Source organism: Salmo salar, chromosome 21 (genome assembly GCF_965601325.2).
Source record: "Salmo salar chromosome 21, fSalSal1, whole genome shotgun sequence".
Classification (NCBI taxonomy): Eukaryota; Metazoa; Chordata; class Actinopteri; order Salmoniformes; family Salmonidae; genus Salmo; species Salmo salar.
In genome coordinates this window covers 20,064,194-20,086,055 of record NC_138311.1, presented here as the reverse complement: position 1 = coordinate 20,086,055, position 21,862 = coordinate 20,064,194, and the positions used below count along the sequence as shown (strand labels likewise).

The 21,862-nt window shown below is 42.0% G+C and overlaps 1 protein-coding gene across 2 annotated transcripts in view; it reads right to left on the bottom strand.

Annotated features, from left to right (window-relative positions):
* The window catches only part of LOC106581899 (glucose-6-phosphate exchanger SLC37A1), a 42,130-nt gene that overhangs the window by 2,093 nt on the left and 18,175 nt on the right, over positions 1-21,862 (bottom strand). The window contains exons 6-20 of one of the 2 annotated variants that reach the window (XM_045704516.2): positions 17,131-17,266; positions 16,886-16,962; positions 16,602-16,768; positions 16,399-16,457; positions 15,717-15,794; positions 15,497-15,625; positions 11,177-11,267; positions 5,031-5,093; positions 4,718-4,803; positions 4,436-4,484; positions 4,184-4,257; positions 3,917-3,995; positions 3,671-3,768; positions 3,505-3,581; positions 156-1,537 (exon numbers count right to left, since the gene is read on the bottom strand). In XM_045704516.2, the coding sequence (XP_045560472.1) occupies positions 1,522-1,537; positions 3,505-3,581; positions 3,671-3,768; positions 3,917-3,995; positions 4,184-4,257; positions 4,436-4,484; positions 4,718-4,803; positions 5,031-5,093; positions 11,177-11,267; positions 15,497-15,625; positions 15,717-15,794; positions 16,399-16,457; positions 16,602-16,768; positions 16,886-16,962; positions 17,131-17,266 (1,279 nt within the window). In that variant the 3' untranslated portion in view covers positions 156-1,521. Of the gene's footprint in view, positions 1-155; positions 1,538-3,504; positions 3,582-3,670; positions 3,769-3,916; positions 3,996-4,183; positions 4,258-4,435; positions 4,485-4,717; positions 4,804-5,030; positions 5,094-11,176; positions 11,268-15,496; positions 15,626-15,716; positions 15,795-16,398; positions 16,458-16,601; positions 16,769-16,885; positions 16,963-17,130; positions 17,267-21,862 lie in introns of those variants that run through there. The other variant, XM_045704515.2, reaches the window with a different exon arrangement.

The following is a 21,862-nucleotide window of genomic DNA, read 5'->3' as shown; positions in this document are numbered from 1 at the left end:
TTTCAGAAGTGTACATTTTGTTTGACACCTGCCACCTCCAGCTGGGAGACTTGAGACCACTCAGCCTCCTAACTGGAACACATTTAGCCTGGTGAACAAAACAATTCAACATTATGCTTAGAAACCAAGACAGATCTTTTGTTTAGAAGCTTCCAGAGAATTCAGCAACACAGCCACTCCCTTTTTATTTATCTACCAAGATGTCTTCAGAAATGGACAATTGTCACCAAGACCGTGTACTTATGAGTCAGGTAAGAATCAGACAAGTAACTGAACAAAGCAACTGCCTGACCAATGAACAAACACCAAAAGGTACACAGTATTTCAAGTACTACCACTTAAGCAGTGCGATAATGATTCAGGTTCCACCAAGAAATGCTCCATCACCACAAAGAACAATGACATGTTACTGGATGGGGTCCCTTCCATTTCAATTCAGTTAAATACAGGCGGTGAATTGGAATAAACCACAGCACCGGGCATGTGCCAGAATAAAAGTTCATAAGAATATAGATTACTTTTTCATGAAGGTACATATGCTACCTTTCTTCACTCATTTGGCACATTAAACTCAGAGGTAGGAAGTATTAGTCACAGGGACACCTTTAAAAATGTTCAAAGGCAGAATGAATGTGAGCATTTTAAGGTTTGGGATGATGGCATTTTCTACACATACTAAAAGAACATCACAGTTTAACATTGCACTGCATAAATAACTGACTGGGAAATGGTTGATCCTCCTCGGAGATGGTATGCAGAATTTCATACTCAAACACAAAATGTTACATTCATAGAATTCAAGTCCCAAAACATAACAAACCGCACCATAATTTGCTGATCATATAGGAACACAAAATATCAGTACCTTCATATACTTCCTAAACAGAGAAAATACATAGACCACCAGAAAACAGAAAAAAAAATATTTTTTCCATATAAATTACTGTGCATTTCCCCACAATCTTTGGTTACATAAGGCTGAAGTGGGCCCAATATGCTCTAGAAGTAAAACAAAACAAAAAAAGTGGTATGTGCTCAGAGGGACTGGATGGCTTGGTTGGTTGCTTATTATACTCCGCTACTGAATCTTCATCGACTTTCATTCGGTTCCAATAGGTGCTGCTGCTACACATTAGTTCACGTCAGCTACTGCTGAATGGACGGTGAAACAGCCAAGCTGGCAGTGACAACAGACCTTTAGAAAGAAGTGTCTGTCTATGTCTCTTTGTGAACATTGTCTAGCTCTTGGGCTCAGTTTTTCAAAAACGATCAGATAGGATTAAAAGGCATATTCATAGAACAGACAAATCATTGACTTAAAATCCAGATCACTTGTGAAAACTGGGCCCTGGTTTATAGGGATTGGGTTAAGGTTGAGAGGTTAAGGTTGTCAGGCAGGGTGGGTTCAGGTCATCTCAGTTAAAAGATCCGGTCCAGGGTAGTGGTATAGGATGCAGTGTGTCTGTGCTGAGAGAGGGCCACAGTCTTTTCACTTCTCGGTCTAGAGTTAGTGCAAAGTGCTTAGTGCTCCTTCATCCTACAAGACGGAAACAGAAAAACAGACTTTGATCCTTAAACAAAAATCTGCATAAAAACAATGTGCAGTTTCCCACCAGAGATGTGTTTCCATCAAATTGATAAAAAGGCTGTGCGTGATGACCTAGTGCACATATAAATACATTTTGCGGTTAAATTCTGATGTACCCAATATTTTTTATTTTTTTAAAGTTAAATGGGTTTCCATTGCATTTTCAACTCCGTCCCCCCCCCCAAAAAAAATGCTACGTTATATAGCGAGTGTGCCCACTGGTATTGGCACGTGCGCTCTAGCCAACAGCTCACAGTTAGGCTACAGCGCAAGAATAGCCTACATGATGAGATGATTATGGACAAAAGAGTAATCATTTTTATTTGTCAAACAGCAGCCAAGCGTCGAGAAATGGTGGTGGAAATGCCTTTATGCGCAAATATTGATATAATAATCATCATATGGAAGTAAACTTGGAGTCACGCGATGTGTGGTCCTCCCACTACGACTCATGAAACCATGCAGTTTATTAGGCTTTAGACTAAATAAGTTATGGGGAACTTAACAGGGTGATGAAAGTGCAGTGATCTTGAAGGTCCTTTCCAATACATAACCGAGGGTCTTATTCTGGTGGCATTATGATCGATGCTTGACTGCCGTTGAACAAATAAGAAATTCTCGCTATTATCCATAATAATATCATCATGTAGACATGCCTATCCGTAGTCTACCCGCACTGTATCTGTGATCTGTTGGCTAAAGTGCACGTGCCAAAACCAGAGTAGTCACATTTGCTTTAGAAGGCTACATTTTGCAACAAAATGAAAATCGGTTGAAAATGCGATAGAAACACATTGACCTTTAGATTTTTATTTGGTACATGAAAACATAAGCGACAAAGTAGTGTGCACTACGTCGTCAGGCACAGATTGTTTTTACCCACAACAAGTCTGTTTGGTAGAAACACCACTGGTGGGAAAATGCGCATATTTTCTTTTGTGGATTTTAGAATATTCGCATGAAAGTCTGTTGCCAATTGGATGGAAACCTAGCTAGTGACTATGATTTATTTATTTGCACAAAAAAAATAGTCAAAAGGCACCTCCCTCTTTCAAAATGTTTATAGAAAAAACAACATGTATCATGATGTTTAAGACTAAGAAAAAAATGAATAAACATTTACAAAAAAAAAACAACTGTCACCATCAGATTTTAGGCAGAGTCATTGTATAGATGTCCAGTAGATATTTTTCTATTTATATTTGAAGGAGTTGAAGCTGTTGCAGTGCTTGAGGTGGTCCAGGAGACTGTTCCAATAAAGAACAACCTTTAAGTGATGGAACATTGACCTAATCTTGTATGGAAGGAGGGATATGGAGATTGGTTGCAGTTCTTGTAGAATAATGAACCCCAGTATTGAATTTGAATAGCATTTGAAAAGAAACAAGGTGTAGATTCATTTGGAATTGGAATACAAACAGACTTGGCTGATATACATTTTGAGGATTTGAAGGCGATGAAAGAGTGGAGAGGAACTGGCACGACTGTCTGAGTTGCATTCCTCACAAAATGTTTTTGGAGAATGAAGATGTTATTGGGGTTGCTTTTATAAGTACTGACCCAGCATATATTGCAATATGAGATAAATGGATAAAGTAAGGTGTAGTACAGATTCCAAATATTTTTTTGGGGGGGAAGAGAGGTTGTATTCATCTGATGACACCAATACCTTTCACAATTTATTTGGAGTTAATTTTGTGATACGTTTCTGACTGTCTTTATCAGACAAAAAGATGTTGTCATCAGCAAACATAACAAAGACAATGAAAAATCAAATAAAAGTCATTAACATAGATCATAGAACATAGACATTAACATAGACCATCAACATAGAACATGATCAGTGGCATCAGTTATCATAACAAAGCCTAGATACCACCATACTACAACAAGTCGAATATAAACAAGTCACTTACTCTACAGTGGTGCTGCCAGAACGAGGTTTAACCACGTTACCAGAGGTCAGCTCCTTCGTCACCAGCCGCAGCAACAGCTACAGAGGAAACACATCCACACACAAAGCCACATTCTATAAGATCCACACACAAAATAAGACAAACATTAACAAGCATCAGCACCTACCAGCAGTGCAAGGAAGTCAGCTGCCATCAGCATGTAGAAGACCTGATCCCAGCCCTGTGACGACAACACTCCTGCCAGAAGGGGGCCTATTGCTGCACCTGAGAAGAACAGATCACAGGACAGTGTGTAAGTCACAGAGCTAGACCTATGCTAAATTCTAAAGCAACCCCTGGTCATTAGCTATCCCCTCATGGAGCTAATTTATCACATAGGATCTACTGGTATGGATGGAGGTGAGAGACTGACCTACTGATCCTGTGCCGTCAATGATGGCCGTGACAGTAGAAAGGGCCCTGGCGTTGCCCTTGAGGCTCTTGTGTGTTCCCTAGGTTCAAAGGTCAAAACAGAGAGGGACAGGATACGAGGTCAGAGACAGCCGCCCCCCCCCCCACACACACAGGAAATACTGAGATAGCATGGCTGATCTAAAAGGTTAGAAAGACAAAACTGTACTAGGGAGGATTATATAAGGGTAAAGCAACAGTGAGAAAGACTCACTCACTACACACTTACCAGATCAGCAGCCACTGCTGTTGTAATAAGGGCATATGGCCCATTCACAAGTCCTCCACACACCAGTAGCATACCTATGAAGAAAATGGCCCATCACAACATTATCCACTTGATCATAGCTCTGTTCACTTGTGCGTTATTGACAGTCAGAATAGCACAAATGGGCTCAGGAGCGGGATTCATGAAGTCAGTCCACAATCCCTCTCACAAGAGCAACACAAACTGGACTTAGTAATATAAATTGATCCTTACCGATGGTCGGTCCCAGTCCAAACTCGCTGATCATGGAGAAGCCATAAAGCTGAAATACAGAACAAAAACGTAAAAAAAAATATGTCCTATAAGATTAATGATGCACGCTTATGTTTAGCCCTTGAGATGGCCAACGGTCCTCTGAAGCTCAGTGATCTTCTGTAGCTCAGTTGGTAGAGCATGGTTCTTGCAACACCAGGATAGTTGGTTTGATTCTCAGAAACGGAGAAAGAGAGAGAAAGAAATAGAAACAAATGGAGCCACACAGGGAAAGAGACTCACTATAGGAGCAGCCAGCAGCAGCATCACTGCACAGGTGGTGGCTCTCTTTCCCAGCTTATCAGATATGACCCCAGCCAATATTCCCCCTACACACAGAGAAAGACATGAGATTAGCACAACAATCAAGATAAAATGTGTGGTTCGCGGGTAGTTCAATTCCAATGATGAATTAGGAAATCCTAACGTCATTCATGCGTTTTTGCAAATCAAATCTCTGACAACACACACAGGAGGATACAAATATCCAGATCATAAAGTTATTTGGTTCGTAGAAAGATTCATCCAAAAGGATCAGAACTAAAAGGGAACATACCCACAATTCCTCCAACGTCAAATAGAGTGGAGAGATCTCCGGCCTTCTTGGCATCTAGGTGAGCTGAGAGACAGGTCTATTATCTTCACACACCCTCTGGCAAACTAAACAAGTGACACAGGACACTAACAAAAACAACCAGCAAAGCATAGGCATCTTCTCACAGTGGTTCCCAAACTGCTGGATGGGGGCCCCGAGTGAAAACGTTTGGGAACCTCTGTCCTAACGGGTAGAGCTGGTTTGACCACAGATTATCAAGACATACAGTGCATTCGGAAAGTATTCAGACCTCTTGACTTTTTCAACATTTTGTTATGCTCCAGAGTGGCGCAGTGGTCTAAGACACTGCATCTCAGTGCACGACGCGTCACTGCAGTACCTGGTTCGAATACAGGCTGCATCACATGTGATTGGGAGTCCCATAGGGCGTTGCACAACTGGCCCAGCGTCGCCGGGGTAGGCCATCGTTTTAAACAATCATTTTTTTAACTGACTTACCTAGTTAAATAAAATAAATAAATATTTTAATATGGATAAAATTTTACAAAAGAATCTGAACCTACACACAATACCCCATAATGACAAAGCAAAAACAGGTTTTTAGAAATGTTTGCATCAAAAACAGAAATACTTTATTTACAAAAGCATTCAGACCTTCTGCTATGAGACTCAAAATGGAGCTCAAGTGCATCCTGTTTCCATTGATCATCCTTGAGATGTTTCTACAACTTAATTGGAGCTAACCTGTGGTAATTTCAATTGATTGGACATGAATTGGGAAGGCACACACAGTTGACCGTGCATATCAGAGCAAAAACCAAGCAATGAGGTCGAAGGAATTGTCCGTTGAGCTCCGAGACAGGATTATGTCGAGGCACAGATCTGGGGAAGGGTACCAAAACATTTCTGTAGCATTGAAGGTCCCCAAAAACACAGTGGCCTCCATCCTTCTTAAAAATGGAAGAAGCTTGGAACCACGAAGACTCTTGCTAGAGCTGGCCGTCCGGCCAAACTGAGCAATCGGGGTAGAAGGGCCTTGGTCAGAGAGGTGACCAAGAATTCGATGGTCACTGACAGAGATCCTCTGTGGAGATGGGAGAACCTTCCAGAAGGACAACCATCTCTGCAGCACTCCACCAATCAGGCCTCTATGGTAGCGGGGCCAGACAGAAGCCACTCCTCAGTAAAAGGCACATGACAGCCTGCTTGGAGTTAGCCAAAAGACAACTAAAGACTCTCAGACCATGAGAAACAAGATTCTCTGGTCTGATGAAACCAAGATTGAACTTTTTGGCCTCAATGCCAAGCATCATGTCAGGAAGAAACCTGGCACCATCCCTACGGTGAAGCATGGTGGTGGCAGCATCATGCTGTGGGAATGTTTTTTTTAGCGGTAGAGACTAGTCAGGATCGAGGCAAAGATGAACGGAGCAAAGTACAGAGAGATCCTTAATGAAAACCTGCTCCAGAGCGCTCAGGTCCTGAGACTGGGGCGAAGGTTCACCTTCCAAAAAGGACAACGACCCTAAGCACACAGCCAAGACAACGCAGGAGTGGCTTCGGGACAAGTCTCAATGTCCTTGAGTGGCCCAGCCATAGACCGGACTTGAACCTGATCGAACATCTATGGAGAGACCTGAAAATAGCTGGCAGCGATGCTCCCCATCCAACCTGACAGAGCTTGAGAGGATCTGCAGAGAAGAATGGGAGAAACTCCCCAAATACAGATGTGCCAAGCTTGTAGCTTCATACCCAAGAAGACTTGAGGCTGTACTCGATGCCAAAGGTGCTGAGTAAAGGGTTTGAATACTGATGTAAATGTGATATCAGTTTTGTATTTGTAATACATTTGCAAAAATGTGTAAAAACCTGATTTGGTTGTCATTATGGGGAATTGTGTGTTGATTAATGAGAAAAAAAAGTTGAATCCATTTTAGAATAAGGCTGTAACGTAACAAAATGTGGAAAAAGTCTTTGGGGTCTGAATACTTTACGAATGCACTGTAAATGTCAGATTGCAGATAGATACAGTATGTCTCAGACATTTTACATTTACATTTACATTTTAGTCATTTAGCAGACGCTCTTATCCAGAGCGACTTACAAATTGGTGCATTCACCTATAATATCCAGTGGAACAACCACTTTACAATAGTGCATCTAAATATTTTAAGGGTGGGGGTTAGAAGGATTACTTTATCCTATCCCAGGTATTCCTTGAAGAGGTGGGGTTTCAGGTGTCTCCGGAAGGTGGTGATTGACTCCGCTGTCCTGGCGTCGTGAGGGAGCTTGTTCCACCATTGGGGTGCCAGAGCAGCGAACAGTTTGACTGGGCTGAGCGGGAACTGTGCTTCCTCAGAGGTAGGGAGGCGAGCAGGCCAGAGGTGGATGAACGGAGTGCCCTTGTTTGGGTGTAGGGCCTGATCAGAGCCTGAAGGTACGGAGGTGCCGTTCCCCTCACAGCTCCGTAGGCAAGCACCATGGTCTTGTAGCAGATGCGAGCTTCGACTGGAAGCCAGTGGAGAGAGCGGAGGAGCGGGGTGACGTGAGAGAACTTGGGAAGGTTGAACACCAGACGGGCTGCGGCGTTCTGGATGAGTTGTAGGGGTTTAATGGCACAGGCAGGGAGCCCAGCCAACAGCGAGTTGCAGTAATCCAGACAAAGACTAGCAGGTAGCGGGCAAAGAATGAATGGCCTGACACTTACAGAGCTCTCCACAATGTCCTGGATTCATGTACTGTATACTTGACCAAACAGTCCGAGTTCCTATACGGATGTAGCAGTGGGTGTAGTGTAATGTAGTGGTTCTCAACTGGTTTTGCCTTGGGACCCAAATTGAACCAGGTTCTCAGTCGCGACCCAATATTCGTATGACAATACGTTTGGGGCAAAATGCAATCTGGAAAACCATTTTTAATGCTATATTGACAGTAAATATTGACAAGGGAACAACAACCACACCATTTAATTGTCAATTATTCCATATTACTTATATTCTTGATGAAGAATGTTGGCAACTCACTTATTTGAGACCAAACTCGGCTAAAAGGTGCTACTTAAAGATATAAACTCAGCAAAAAAAAGAAATGTCCCTTGTTCAGGACCCTGTCTTTCAAAGATGACTAGTAAAAATCCAAATAACTCCACAGATCTTCATTGTAAAGGGTTTAAACACTGTTTCCCATGCTTGTTCAATGAACCATAAACAATTAATGAACATGCACCTGTGGAACGGTCATTAAGACACTAACAGCTTACAGACGGTAGGCAATTAAGGTCACAGTTATGAAAACTTAGGCCACGAAAGAGGTCTTTCTACTGACTCTGAAAAACACCAAAATAAAGATGCCCAGGGTCCCTGCTCATCTGCGTGGACGTGCCTTAGGCATGCTGCAAGGAGGCATGAGGACTGTAGATGTGGGCAGGGCAATAAATTGCAATGTCCGTACTGTGAAACGCCTAAGACAGCGCTACAGGTAGACAGGACGGACAGCTGATCGTCCTCGCAGTGGCAGACCACGTGTAACAACACCTGCACAGGATCGGTACAGCCGAACAACTCCCCAAGTTAAACCAGGAACGCACAATCCCTCCATCAGTGCTCAGATTGTCCGCAATAGGCTGAGCGAGGCTGGACTGAGGGCTTGTAGGCCTGTTGTAAGGCAGGTCCTCACCAGACATCACCGGTAACAACATCGCCTATGGGCACAAACCCACCGTCGCTGGACCAGACAGGACTGGCAAAACGCGGTTTTGTCTCAGAGGTGATGGTCGGATTCGCGTTTATCGACAAAGGAATGAGCGTTACACCGAGGCCTGTACTCTTGAGTGGGATCGATTTTCGAGGTGGAGGGTCTGTCATGGTCTGGGACAGTGTGCCACAGCATCATCGGACTGAGCTTGTTGTCATTGCAGGCAATCTCAAAGCTGTGTGTTACAGGCAAGACATCCTCTTCACTCATGTGGTACCCTTCCTGCAGGCTCATCCTGACATGACCCTCCAGCATGACAATGCCGCCAGCCATACTGCTCGTTCTGTGCGTGATTTCCTGCAAGACAGGAATGTCAGTGTTCTGCCATGGCCACCAAAGATCCCAGATCTCAATCCCATTGAGTACGTCTGGGACCTGTTGGATCAGAGGGTGAGTGCTAGGGCCATTCCCCCCAGAAATGTCTGGGAACTTGCAGGTGCCTTGGTGGAAGAGTGGGGTAACATCTCACAGCAAGAACGGGCAAATCTGGTGCAGTCCATGAGGAGGAGATGCACCGCAGTACTTAAAACTTGTTATGGATAGGGGGCAGTATTTTCACGGCCGGATAAAAAAACCTACCCGATTTAATCTGGTTATTACTCCTGCCCAGAAACTAGAATATGCATATAATTAGTAGCTTTGGATAGAAAACACTCCAAAGTTTCTAAAACTGTTTGAATGGTGTCTGTGAGTATAACAGAACTCAAATGGCAGGCCAAAACCTGAGAAGATTCTGTACAGGAAGTACCCCGTCTGACCATTTCTTGGCCTTCTTTGTCATCTCTATCCAAAACAAAGGATCTCTGCTGTAACGTGACACTTTCTACGGCTCCCATAGGCTCTCAGAAGGCGCCAGAACGTTGAATGATGACTCTGCTGTCCATGGCTGAAAAACAGTAGTGCATTTGGTAAGTGGTCGATCTGAGAACAATGAGACGGGCACGCGCCACGTGAAGAGTCCATTTTAGATTTTGAGTCTTTGAACGGAAAGGACGTCTCCCGGTCGGAATATTATCGCTTTTTTACGAGAAAAATTGCATAAAAATTGATTTTAAACAGCGTTTGACATGCTTCGAAGTACGGTAATGGAATATTTTGCATTTTTTTGTCACGATACGCGTCCGCGCGTCACCCTTCGGATAGTGTCTTGAACGCAAGAACAAAACGCCGCTATTTGGATATAACGATGGATTATTTGGAACCAAACCAACATTTGTTGTTGAAGTAGAAGTCCTGGGAGTGCATTCTGACGAAGAACAGCAAAGGTAATCCAATTTTTCTTATAGTAAATCTGAGTTTGGTGAGGGCCAAACTTGGTGGGTGTCAAATTAGCTAGCCCGTGATGGCGAGCTATCTACTCAGAATATTGCAAAATGTGCTTTCACCGAAAAGCTATTTTAAAAATCGGACACCGCGATTGCATAAAGGAGTTCTGTATCTATAATTCTTAAAATAATTATGTTTTTTGTGAACGTTTATCGTGAGTAATTTAGTAAATTCACCGGAAGTGTTCGGTGGGAATGCTAGTTCTGAACGTCACATGCCAATGTAAAAAGCTGGTTTTTGATATAAATATGTACTTGATTGAACAAAACATGTATGTATTGTATAACATAATGTCCTAGGAGTGTCATCTGATGAAGATCATCAAAGGTTAGTGCTGCATTTAGCTGTGGTTTTGGTTTTTGTGACATTATATGCTAGCTTGAAAAATGGGTGTCTGATTATTTCTGGCTGGGTAGTCTGCTGACATAATCTAATGTTTTGCTTTCGTTGTAAAGCCTTTTTGAAATCGGACAGTGTGGTTAGATAAAGGAGAGTCTTGTCTTTAAAATGGTGTAAAATAGTCATATGTTTGAAAAATTGAAGTTTTCGGATTTTCGAGGAGTTTGTATTTCGCGCCACGCCTTATCATTGGATATTGGAGTGGTGTTCCGCTAGCGGAACGTCTAGATGTAAGAGGTTAATGCAGCTGGTGGCCACATCAGATACTGACTGTTACTTTTGATTTTCACCCCCCTTTGTTCAGGGACACATTATTCCATTTCTGTTAGTCACATGTCTGTGGAACTTGTTCAATTTATGTCTCAGTTGTTGAATCTTGTTATGTTGATACAAATATTTACACATGTTAAGTTTGCTGAAAATAAACGCAGTTGACAGTGAGAAGACGTTTCTTTTTTTGCTGAGTTTATATTGAAAATACTGTGATTGAAAACTATAATTCTTCAGAGAATAATTTATTTAAAAAAAATTGTCATTGTCATTTCTACACACTTTCTTCCTGGTATTAGTTTAAATTCAGACAGTAGTATCTTTTCATAAAAACCCATTCAAAACCTCCTGTCGCAATCCACCAGTTCAGAAACACTGACGTAGTGTAATGTACATACCCGTTTTCGTGATGTAGAGTGGCAGCCAGAAGAGGAAGGTGTAGCTGACCAGCTTGGCAAACAGCAAACAGAGCGAGAACTCTATCACTCCCTGGAGAGAGAAAGAGAAGCATACCGTCAAAAAAATAAAAGCTATACATTTCTCCAGAATAGAATGGCGTGGTACTTTGTTTGGTGTATGCTAAGGGCCAGGGATTTTCCCTGTTGCTTGTACAGTACCCGTGTAATTCTTTCAGATCTATTTAAGTGTATAAGGAACATGTGTCCGCAGGTATTTTTCTACAGTATAAATGGTATTCGCAACAATCTGATGTACATTCCACCACCTACTGTCCAGGTAGATAATTAGGAAATAATGTGGGTAAAAAGAAATATACAAACTATCAAAAAATAAATGAACTAAAACAAAACCAACCTGCTTTTCTGTTTAAAAAAAACGAACATTCGAAATTAGGTCCCTACACAGGCTCAGAAGATTCCTGTGAGGGAAGGACATTTCCTAGCGACAATAGTCCTGACGGTGCTTCTGCCATGAAGTCTTGGAGACCTAAAAACATCTTGGCTGCAGATATGATGTCCAGCTTCTTGGACTTCTTTGGCACTTGTGCTGTACAATGAATCACAGTGGCTATAAATGCCACAATATCTACCTTCTTCACAATGAGTGTATCCAGATCACTTGATTGACTTAAAACACTAGCAATTGGTTGCAATGCATCCACCGCCATATCTTCAACACTGTTGCCTCTTGCTCCTTAAACTCTTTTTCACCGGCTCCACATAGATCCCTGATCCTTGACACCTAAACCTCCTTCACCCTAACAGGGCACTCAAGGAAGTCTGGAGTATGATCCCCACCACATCTACAACATTTTTCAGATTCTTCAATACCATACTTCTCCAGCCTGCAAACGTTTGACACTTGACCATATCCTTTACAATTTCCATACTAATGGTTTGGACACAACGCTCTCAACGCAGTGCAACCACTGTATGGTTGGAGAAAAGGAAGGGGAAAAGCCTATCCATATTATTGCTGTTTGAGGAGACTGTACCTGAATATGTGAAGCTTGGATATGTGAGGTATCCAAGCTTCATATATCCAAGCTTCACATATTCAGGTACAGTCTCCTCAAAAAGCAATAATATGGATAGGCTTTTCTCCTTCCTTTTCTCCAACCATACAGTGGTTGCACTGTCCTTCTCTCAGCACATATCAAAGCTGCAGGCTTTGAGGAAATCAAGAGGAAACCAAGTCTAGATTTATCGTAATCGCTCCTCTTTCACCCCAGCTGCCAAACTAACCCTGATTCAGATGACCATCCTACCCATGCTAGATTACGAAGACATCATTTATAGATCGGCAGGTAAGGGTGTTCGAGAGGCTAGATGTTCTTCACCATTCGGCCATCAGATTTGCCACCAATGTTCCTTATAGGACACATCACTGCACTCTATACTCCTCTGTAAACTGGTCATCTCTATATACCCATCGCAAGACCCACTGGTTGATGTTTATTTATGAAACCCTCTTAGGCCTCACTCACCCCTATCTGAGATACCTACTGCAGCCCTCATTCTCCACATACAACACCTGTTCTGCCAGTCACATTCTGTTAAAGGTCCCCAAAGCACACACATTCCTGGGTCGCTCCTCTTTTCAGTTCGCTGCAGCTAGTGACTGGAACGAGCTGCAACAAACACTCAAATTGGACAGTTTTATCTCAATCTCTTCATTCAAAGACTCAATCATGGACACTATTACTGACAGTTGTGGCTGCTTTGTATGATGTATTGTTGTCTCTACCTTCTTGACCTTTGTGCTGTTGACTTTGCCCAATAATTTTTGGACCATGTTTTTTTGCTGCTTCCATGTTGTGTTTCTACCATGTTGTGGCGCCTGGCGTCTAGGTCTCTCTTTATGTAGTGTGTCTCTTGTTGTGATGTGTGTTTTGTCCTATATTTATATTGTATTATTATTTTTTTATCCCAGGCCCCCGTCCCCGCAGGAGGCCTTTTGGTAGGCCGTCATTGTAAATAAGAATTTGTTCTAAACTGACTTGCCTAGTTAAATAAAGGTTAAATTATTTAAAAATAAAATAGGTCAGGCGACATGCACTGACCATTCATGGGACTTTCTGACTAAGGTACTCGTCATCTACACTACCGGTCAAAGGTTTTAGAACACCCACTCATTCAAGGGTTTTTCCTTTATTTTTTACCATTGTCTACATGGTAAAATAATAGTGAACACATCAAAACTATGAAAACACACATATGGAATCATGTAGTAAAAAACAATAAAAACAATAAATAAAAAGTGTTAAACAAATCAAAATATATTTTATATTTGAGATTCTTCAAATAGCCACCCTTTGCCTTGATGAAAGCTTTGCATACTCTTTGCATTCTCTCAACCAGCTTCACCTGGAATGCTTTTCCAACAGTCTTGAAGGAGCTTCCACATATGCTCAGCACTTGTTGGCTGCTTTTCCTTCACTCTGTGGTTCAACTCATCCCAAACCATCTCAATTTCGTTGAGGTCGGGGGATTGTGGAGGCCAGGTCATCTGATGCAGCACTCCATGACTAATTATTGGTAAAAACAGCCCTTACACAGCCTGGAGGTATGTTGGGTCATTGTCCTGTTGAAAAACAAATAATAGTGGGACTAAGCCCAAACGAGTGGGACTAAGCCCAAACGAATTCTAAATAAATCACAGACAGTGTCACCAGCAAAGCACCCCCACACCATCACACCTCCTCCATGCTTTATGGTGGGAAATACACATGCAGAGATCATCCGTTCACCCGCACTGCGTCTCACAAAGACACGGCGGTTGGGACCAAAAATCTCCAATTTGGACTCCAGACCAAAGGCCAAATTTCTACTGGTCTAATGTCCGTTGCTTGTGTTTCTTGGCCCAAGCAAGTCTCTTCTTCTTATTGGTGTCCTTTAGTAGTGGTTTCTTTGTAGCAATTCGACCATGAAGGCCTGATTCACGTAGTCTCCTCTGAACAGTTGATGTTGAGATGTGTCGGTTACTTGAACTCTGAAGAATTTATTATTTGGGCTGAAATTTCTGAGGTTGGTACTCTAATGAACTTATCCTCTGCAGCAGAGGTAACTCTGGGTCTTCTATTCCTGTGGCTGTCCTCATGATAGTCGGGTTTCATCATAGCGCTTGATGGTTTTTGCGACTGCACTTGAAGAAACCTTCAAAGTTATTGAAATGTTCCGTATTGACTGATCTTCATGTCTAAAAGTAATGATGGACTGTCGTTTCTCTTTGCTTATTTGAGGTGTTCTTGCTATAATATGGACTTGGTTATTTACCAAATAGGGCTATCTTCTGTATACCACCCCTACCTTGTCACAACACAACTGGTTTGCTCAAACGCATTAAGAAGGAAAGAAATTCCACAAATGAACTTTTAACAAGGCACGCCTGTTAATTGAAATGCATTCCAGGTGACTGCCTCATGAGGCAAAGGGTGGCTATTTGAAGAATCTCAAATATGTTTTGATTTGTTTAACACTTTTTTGGTTACTACATGATTCCATATGTGTTATTTCATAGTTTATGTCTTCACTATTATTCTACAATGTAGAAAATACAAATAAAGAAAAACGAGTTAATGAGTAGGTGTTCTAAAACTTTTGACTGGTAGTGTATATCCAACAAGACTCCAGCTACAACCCCTTTGGCAGGCACCCTGCTCTGAAGATCAATACATACTTCTGATGTGGGCAATTTTGCCTGATCCAGTACACACGTCTTCTGTTCTTCAATGACACAATTAACCAGAACAAGGCCGTTTCTAGTCACCTTGATTGAATCCACCTTTCCCACTGCTTTCTTCAGTTCTCGATATTACAAATGGATTTCGCAAATGAACCTCCTTGTCCAAAACACAGTCCCATAAGAAATGCATTATTGGACCGGTCCTTGTCTTCTACTACAACTTTTGCTCATTTAGTTCCATTCTTTGATTTCACTCATTTCCATTCATTATCACACTTCACTTGCCGCACTTTCCGATTAAAACACAGTCGCCATTTTCCAGTGTCCTCATCTGCGGGTTTTCGCCCCTCCCTGGTACTTGATTGATCAATTAAGGTAATTGATTAGTTATAAACTCACTGCACCTGGTTGTCTATGTCTTGAATTGGACATGAATTGAAAGGCAATAATAAAAAACAGCAGATAATTGGCCCTCCAGGAATTGAGTTTAACACCCCTGGCTTTGGGGAACAGGACCTGGGTCTTTGTTATTGTGTGTGAGAGATGTGGGTGGTGTGAGAGGTCAGGCGACTGACCGGAATGCGTAGAGCTCCCATGAAGCTGATGGCCGAGGGCTCTGATTCGCTCTTCACCACCACCACCTGCTGTACTGGGACAGAAACACTACTGTTGTCCTGAGGGAGCAGCGGCTCTGTGTCCCAGTTCTGAGATGGAGGGAAAAACACAGATCAATAACACAGATCCACATACAGACACTAACATAAACACAGACAAACTCAGATAAAACAGGCACACCTGATATTTGTCTCCCTGTTTGTATGAATGGTACAGTTGCTTGTGTCCATTCGTCCCATTCCAGTTCGTCAGCTTTCGCTGCATGAGAAGAAAAAAAAGAAAAAAAATACAATACAGTTTACCACAATGTTACGGAGTCTATAGTTTAACATCACTATTATACACAGTGTTCCACCAGCTACTAGTGAAGAAAACTGTAATGTAGTTCACAGTAGCGTGGGAGACTGAAAATGATACCTGTCAATCAAGAAGAACCCTAAATAAAGCTTATACAATGAATCTGCCCACATGGTAAAAGTTAATCATGTTTCATCCCTTTTTGATTTGTGTGTCCGTCTCCAGGGAGGCATTTTTACCAGAGCTAGCCCACACTCAGAGACACTCAGGTACTCTACGTCTATGCAAGGAGCTAAAGTGGGCGACAGTTGTCTAGGAAACGGTTGCCGGGCGCGATGTGCGACAGATGTGATGCTATCCAGGCAAATTCTGATGACGTGTGATCCCCACAATGATCCCATTCTTGGACACACATTTTCAAAATAGCATTTAAACTAAGCATAGAACCAAGAGGGGCTTTTTCCTGTCTATATCTGTGAATGTATACCTCTGAAATGTCTTCAATATTATGTCTATACTATGTAGAGATGCTTTTGAGAACAAGAGAGACATCCTAAGTACTCACATTGTTGCTGCAGGGAGCAGGGTTCTGTACAGCATGGATGCTTCTAAGATCATTTGGATCTACAGACAAAACCACGGACAGTTTAAATATTTTAATATCAGCATGCAAAATTCTGACCGTCGCATAAATCATGCATCGAAGCTACTCAAAGGCAAACGGAACGAGTCTCTTACTCCTCCAACCAATCACATAGCAGTGCTCACGTTCAATGAGGAAGAGGAAGCAGATGATTCCCATGGCGGCGATGATGAGGCCGGGAACGATGAAGGACAAGCCCCAGTTGGAGGAGACCCAGTAGCCTGCGATCAGAGAGCCCAAGATGTTGCCCACCGAGGTGTGGGAGTTCCATATGCCCATGATCAGACCCCTCCTATTGGAGACACCAGTTAGAATACTTTAACTTCAATGTATATTCTATAACTACTTTCTATGCAATGCATCTGAACTATGGAGGAATTCTTTCATTTTAACAGATCTTGTGGCTTACCTTCCCTTGCCAAACCAGTTCCCGATGCATGTGACAACACTGGGCCAGCCAGTGGTCTGAACCAAGCCATTAGCCACCTGAGGCAGAGGAGAAACACAGAGTTAGAAAAACATTCAGAATATAGAACTGTTGTCCTCTGAATTCTCAACTCGTCTTCCTATGAAATGTCAGACCAAGACTTGTCTATGGCTTGACTGATATTGTACATGTGTAGGTCGTTACAGTAGGTCCACTGTGTGACTTACCTGGACAAATATATAGAAGCCAAGGCTGTGGATGTTGTAAATGTAGCCCAGGCCAAATAGACAGGTGAAGAGGCCGCTCATCAGCATGCCAAACGTCAGGTACAGACGGATGGGCAGGCGCTCACCGATGATGCCACTGCAGGACGCACAATGACATTTTAACAACACATAAGAAAAGTTTCAATGCAGGCTGACAAAAATGGCTAGCATATTCAGCATAAAAATAGGCTGGCATATTGAGAATTTTTTTCTCCACCCCTGATATAACGAAACATCAATTTTGAATGAAAAAACATGAAATATCAACACTATTCAGCATGACATCCAGCACGCCACAAGCTTGGCTAGAAGCCATTTGACCTTGCTGGGGCACAGAGTTAGTTATGCAACACGGTCCTTGAAAAGCACACTGTGTTCATATTGTAACACAAAGAGACAGAATGAGGACCCTTTCATGGCTAAAAAAAGAGGGAGGGAAAGAGTGAGAGGTGAGAGAGAAAGACAAAGAGAGAAAAAAAAAGAGAACGCAAGGAGCGAGGGGGAGATATTCCCCCCCTTGACAACTACGATAAAACAACCAACAAAAATGGGTCACAACTCCTGCAGCTCTGTCGCACACTGGGTCTGTACATAGTCAATGGTAGGCTTCGAGGTGACTATTACTGTAGGTACAACTACACCTCATCCCTTGGCAGTAGTACTGTAGATTACTTTATCACTGACCTCAACCCAGAGTCTCGCAGTGTTCACAGTCAGCCCACTGACACTATCAGATCACAGCAAAATCAGTCTACTCTACTTGAACAGAGCAATACTGAATCACGAGACAAAGCCAAAACAAACTGCATACTACTAAGAAATGCTATAGATGGAAAGAAAGTAGAGTAGAAACCTACCAAACAAATAACAGGCAACAACTTTCTGGACAAAACGTTTCACTGCAATAGTGAATGAGTAAAATTGACAGTAGAAAGCCAAAACAGTATAATTGACCTTCCAGCTTCACCATCAAATCTAAAAAATTTCAAGCAGAAGACCTAAGAAAATGAACAATGACAAATGGTTGGATGAAGAATGCAAAAACCTAAGAAAGAAATTGAGAAACATATCCAACCAAAAACACAGACCCAGAAAACCTGATCCTACACCTTCACTATGTTAAAACACTAAAACAGTACAGGAATACACTAAGGAAAAAGAAGGAACAGCACATCAGAAACTAGCTTAATGTAATTGAAGAATCCAATCACGTCGGGGAAAATCGGAACACACTAAACAACAACACAAATAGCTAACTATCCAAGACAGAGGTGTATGGATAAACCACTTCTAATTTTGGCCCTATGAAGAAAGAACAAACAGCAAAAACAGAGACATGATCAATTATAAACCTAGCATAATCCTCAGCTCTGCCATCTTCCCCAATATTTGGAACCAAGGACTGGTCCCCAATAACTACTGTGGGATCTGCATCAACAGCAAATTCTCCTCATTATCATTAACAGCAGCCTCCTACATTTCCTCAGTGAAAACGTCCTGAGCAAATTTCAAAATTGGCTTTTTACCAAATTACCATACGACAGACCACGTATTCACCCAGCACACCCTAAAACAAAGGAAGTGAAAAGTCAGAATAATATTAGAGAGAATGGATTATTTCAGCTTTTATTTCCTTCATCACATTCCCAGTGGCTCAGAAGTTTACATTACACTCAATTAGTATTTGGTAGCATTGCATTTAAAATTGTTGAGCTTGGGTCAAACGTTTTGGGTAGCCTTCCACAAGCTTCCCACAAAAAGTTGGGTGAATTTTGGCCCATTCCTCCTGACAGAGTTGGTGTAACTGAGTCAGGTTTGTAGGCCTCCTTGCTCGCACACCCTTTTTCAGTTCTGCCCACACATTTTCTATAGGATGGAGGTCAGGGCTTTGTGATGGCCACTCCAATACCTTGACTTTGTTGTCCTTAAGCCATTTTGCCACAACTTTGGAAGTATGCTTGGGGTCACTGTCCATTTGGAAGACCCATTTGCAACCAAGCTTTAACTTCCTGACTGATGTCTCGAGATGTTTATTCAATATATCCACATAAATTTTCCATCCTCATGATGCCATCTATTTTGTGAAGTGCACCAGTCCCTCCTGCAGCAAAGCACCCCGACAACATGATGCTGCCACCCCCGTGCTCCACGGTTGGGATGGTGTTCTTCGGCTTGCAAGCCTCCCCCTTTTTCCTCCAAACATAAGGATGGTCATTATGGCCAAACAGTTCTATTTTGTTTCATCAGACCAGAGGACATTTCTCCAGAAAGTGCAATCTTTGTCCCCATGTGCAGCTGCAAACCGTAGTCTGGCTTTTTTATGGCGGTTTTGGAGCAGTGGCTTCTTCCTTGCTGAGTCGGCCTTTCAGGTTATGTCGATATAGGACTCGTTTTATTGTGGATATAGATACTTTTGTACCTGTTTCCTCCAGCATCTTCACAAGGTCCTTTGCTGTTGTTCTGGGATTGATTTTCACTTTTCGCACCAAAGTAAGTTCATCTCTAGGAGATGGAATGCGTCTCCTTCCTGAAGCGGTATGACGGCTGCGTGGTCCCATGGGGTTTATACTTGCGTACTAATGTTTATACAGATGAACGTGGTACCTTCAGGCGTTTTGAAATTGCTCCCAAGGATGAACCAGACTTTTGGAAGTCTACCATTTTTTTCCGAGGTCCGAGGACTGTTTTCTTTTGATTTTCCCATGACGTCAAGCAAAGAGGCACTGAGTTTGAAGGTAGGCCTTGAAATACCTCCAATTGACTCAAATGATGTCAATTAGCCCATCAGAAGCTTCTGAAGTTATGGCATCATCTTCTGGAATTTTCCAAGCTGTTTAACTTCTTTGGGATAGGGGGCAGTATTTTCACGGCCGGATAAAAAAAACGTACCCGATTTAATCTGGTTACTACTCCTGCCCAGAAACTAGAATATGCATATCATTAGTAGATTTGGATAGAAAACACTAAAGTTTCTAAAACTGTTTGAATGGTGTCTGTGAGTATAACAGAACTCATATGGCAGGCCAAAACCGGAGAAGATTCCATGCAGGAAGTGCCCTGTCTGACAATTTGTTGTCCTTCTGTTGCATCTCTATCGACATTAAAGCATCTGTGCTGTAACGTGACACTTTCTAAGGCTTCCATTGGCTCTCTAAAGCCGCCAGAAAGTGGAATGGGGTGTCTGCTGTCTCTGGGCAAAGTATAGGAGCAGAGTTTGTAAGTGGTCAGCCTGGGGACAGTGAGACTGGAGATGCTCGTTCACGAGACTTCTCCTTTTTTTCTTTCAGTCTTTGAATGAATACAACGGTGGCCGGTTGGAATATTATCGCTATTTTACGAGAAAAATAGCATAAAAATTGATTTTAAACAGCGTTTGACATGCTTCTAAGTACGGTAATGGAATATTTTGATTTTTTTTGTCACGAAATGCGCTCGCGCATTACCCTTCGGATAGTGACCTGAACGCACGAACAAAACGGAGGTATTTGGATATAACTATGGATTATTTGGAACCAAAACATTTGTTGTTGAAGTAGAATTCCTGGGAGTGCATTATGACGAAGAACAGCAAAGGTAATCCAATTTTTCTAATAGTAATTCTGAGTTTAGGTGACCCCGAAGTTGGCGGATGTCAAAATAGCTAGCCCGTGATGGCCGAGCTATGTACTCAGAATATTGCAAAATGTGCTTTCGCCGAAAAGCTATTTTAAAATCGGACATAGCGATTGCATAAAGGAGTTCTGTATCTATAATTCTTAAAATAATTGTTATGTATTTTGTCAACGTTTATCATGAGTAATTTAGTAAATTCACCGGAAGTTTGCGGTGAGTATGCTAGTTCTGAACATCACATGCTAATGTAAAAAGCTGGTTTTTGATATAAATATGAACTTGATTGAACAAAACATGCATGTATTGTATAACATAATGTCCTAGGAGTGTCATCTGATGAAGATCAAAGGTTAGTGCTGCATTTAGCTGTGGTTTGGGTTTATGTGACATATATGCTTGCTTGGAAAATGGCTGTGTGATTATTTGTGTCTATGTACTCTCCTAACATAATCTAATGTTTTGCTTTCGCTGTAAAGTCTTTTGGAAATCGGACAACGTGGTTCGATTCAGGAGAAGTATATCTATAAAATGGTGTAAAATAGTCCCATGTTTCAGAACTGTGAATTATGACATTGCCAAAACTATAGTTTGTTAACAAGAAATTTGTGGAGTGGTTGAAAAACGAGTTTTAATGAGTCCAACCTAAGTGTATGTAAACTTCCGACGTCAACTGTACATACATACATAGGCGATGGCACTAGAACAGTCTGCAGCACCTGGCTTCACCCTACTAGAATCTGAAGTCAAATGTCTACTGTTTACTGATGATCTGGTGCTTCTGTCACCAACCAAGGAGGGCCTACAGCAGCACCTACACTACTGTTCAAAAGATTGGGGTCACTTAAAAATATCCTTGTTTTTGAAAGAAAAGCAAATTTTTTGTCCATTAAAATAACAAAATTGATCAGAAATACAGTGTCGACATTGTTAATGTTATAGCCTTCATTTCTCAGAACAAGAATAGACTGACGAGTTTCAGAAGACAGTTCTTTGTTTCTGGCCATTTTAAGCCTGTAATCAAACCCACAAATGCTGATGCTCCAGATTCTCAACTAGTCTAAAGAAGGCCAGTTTTATTGCT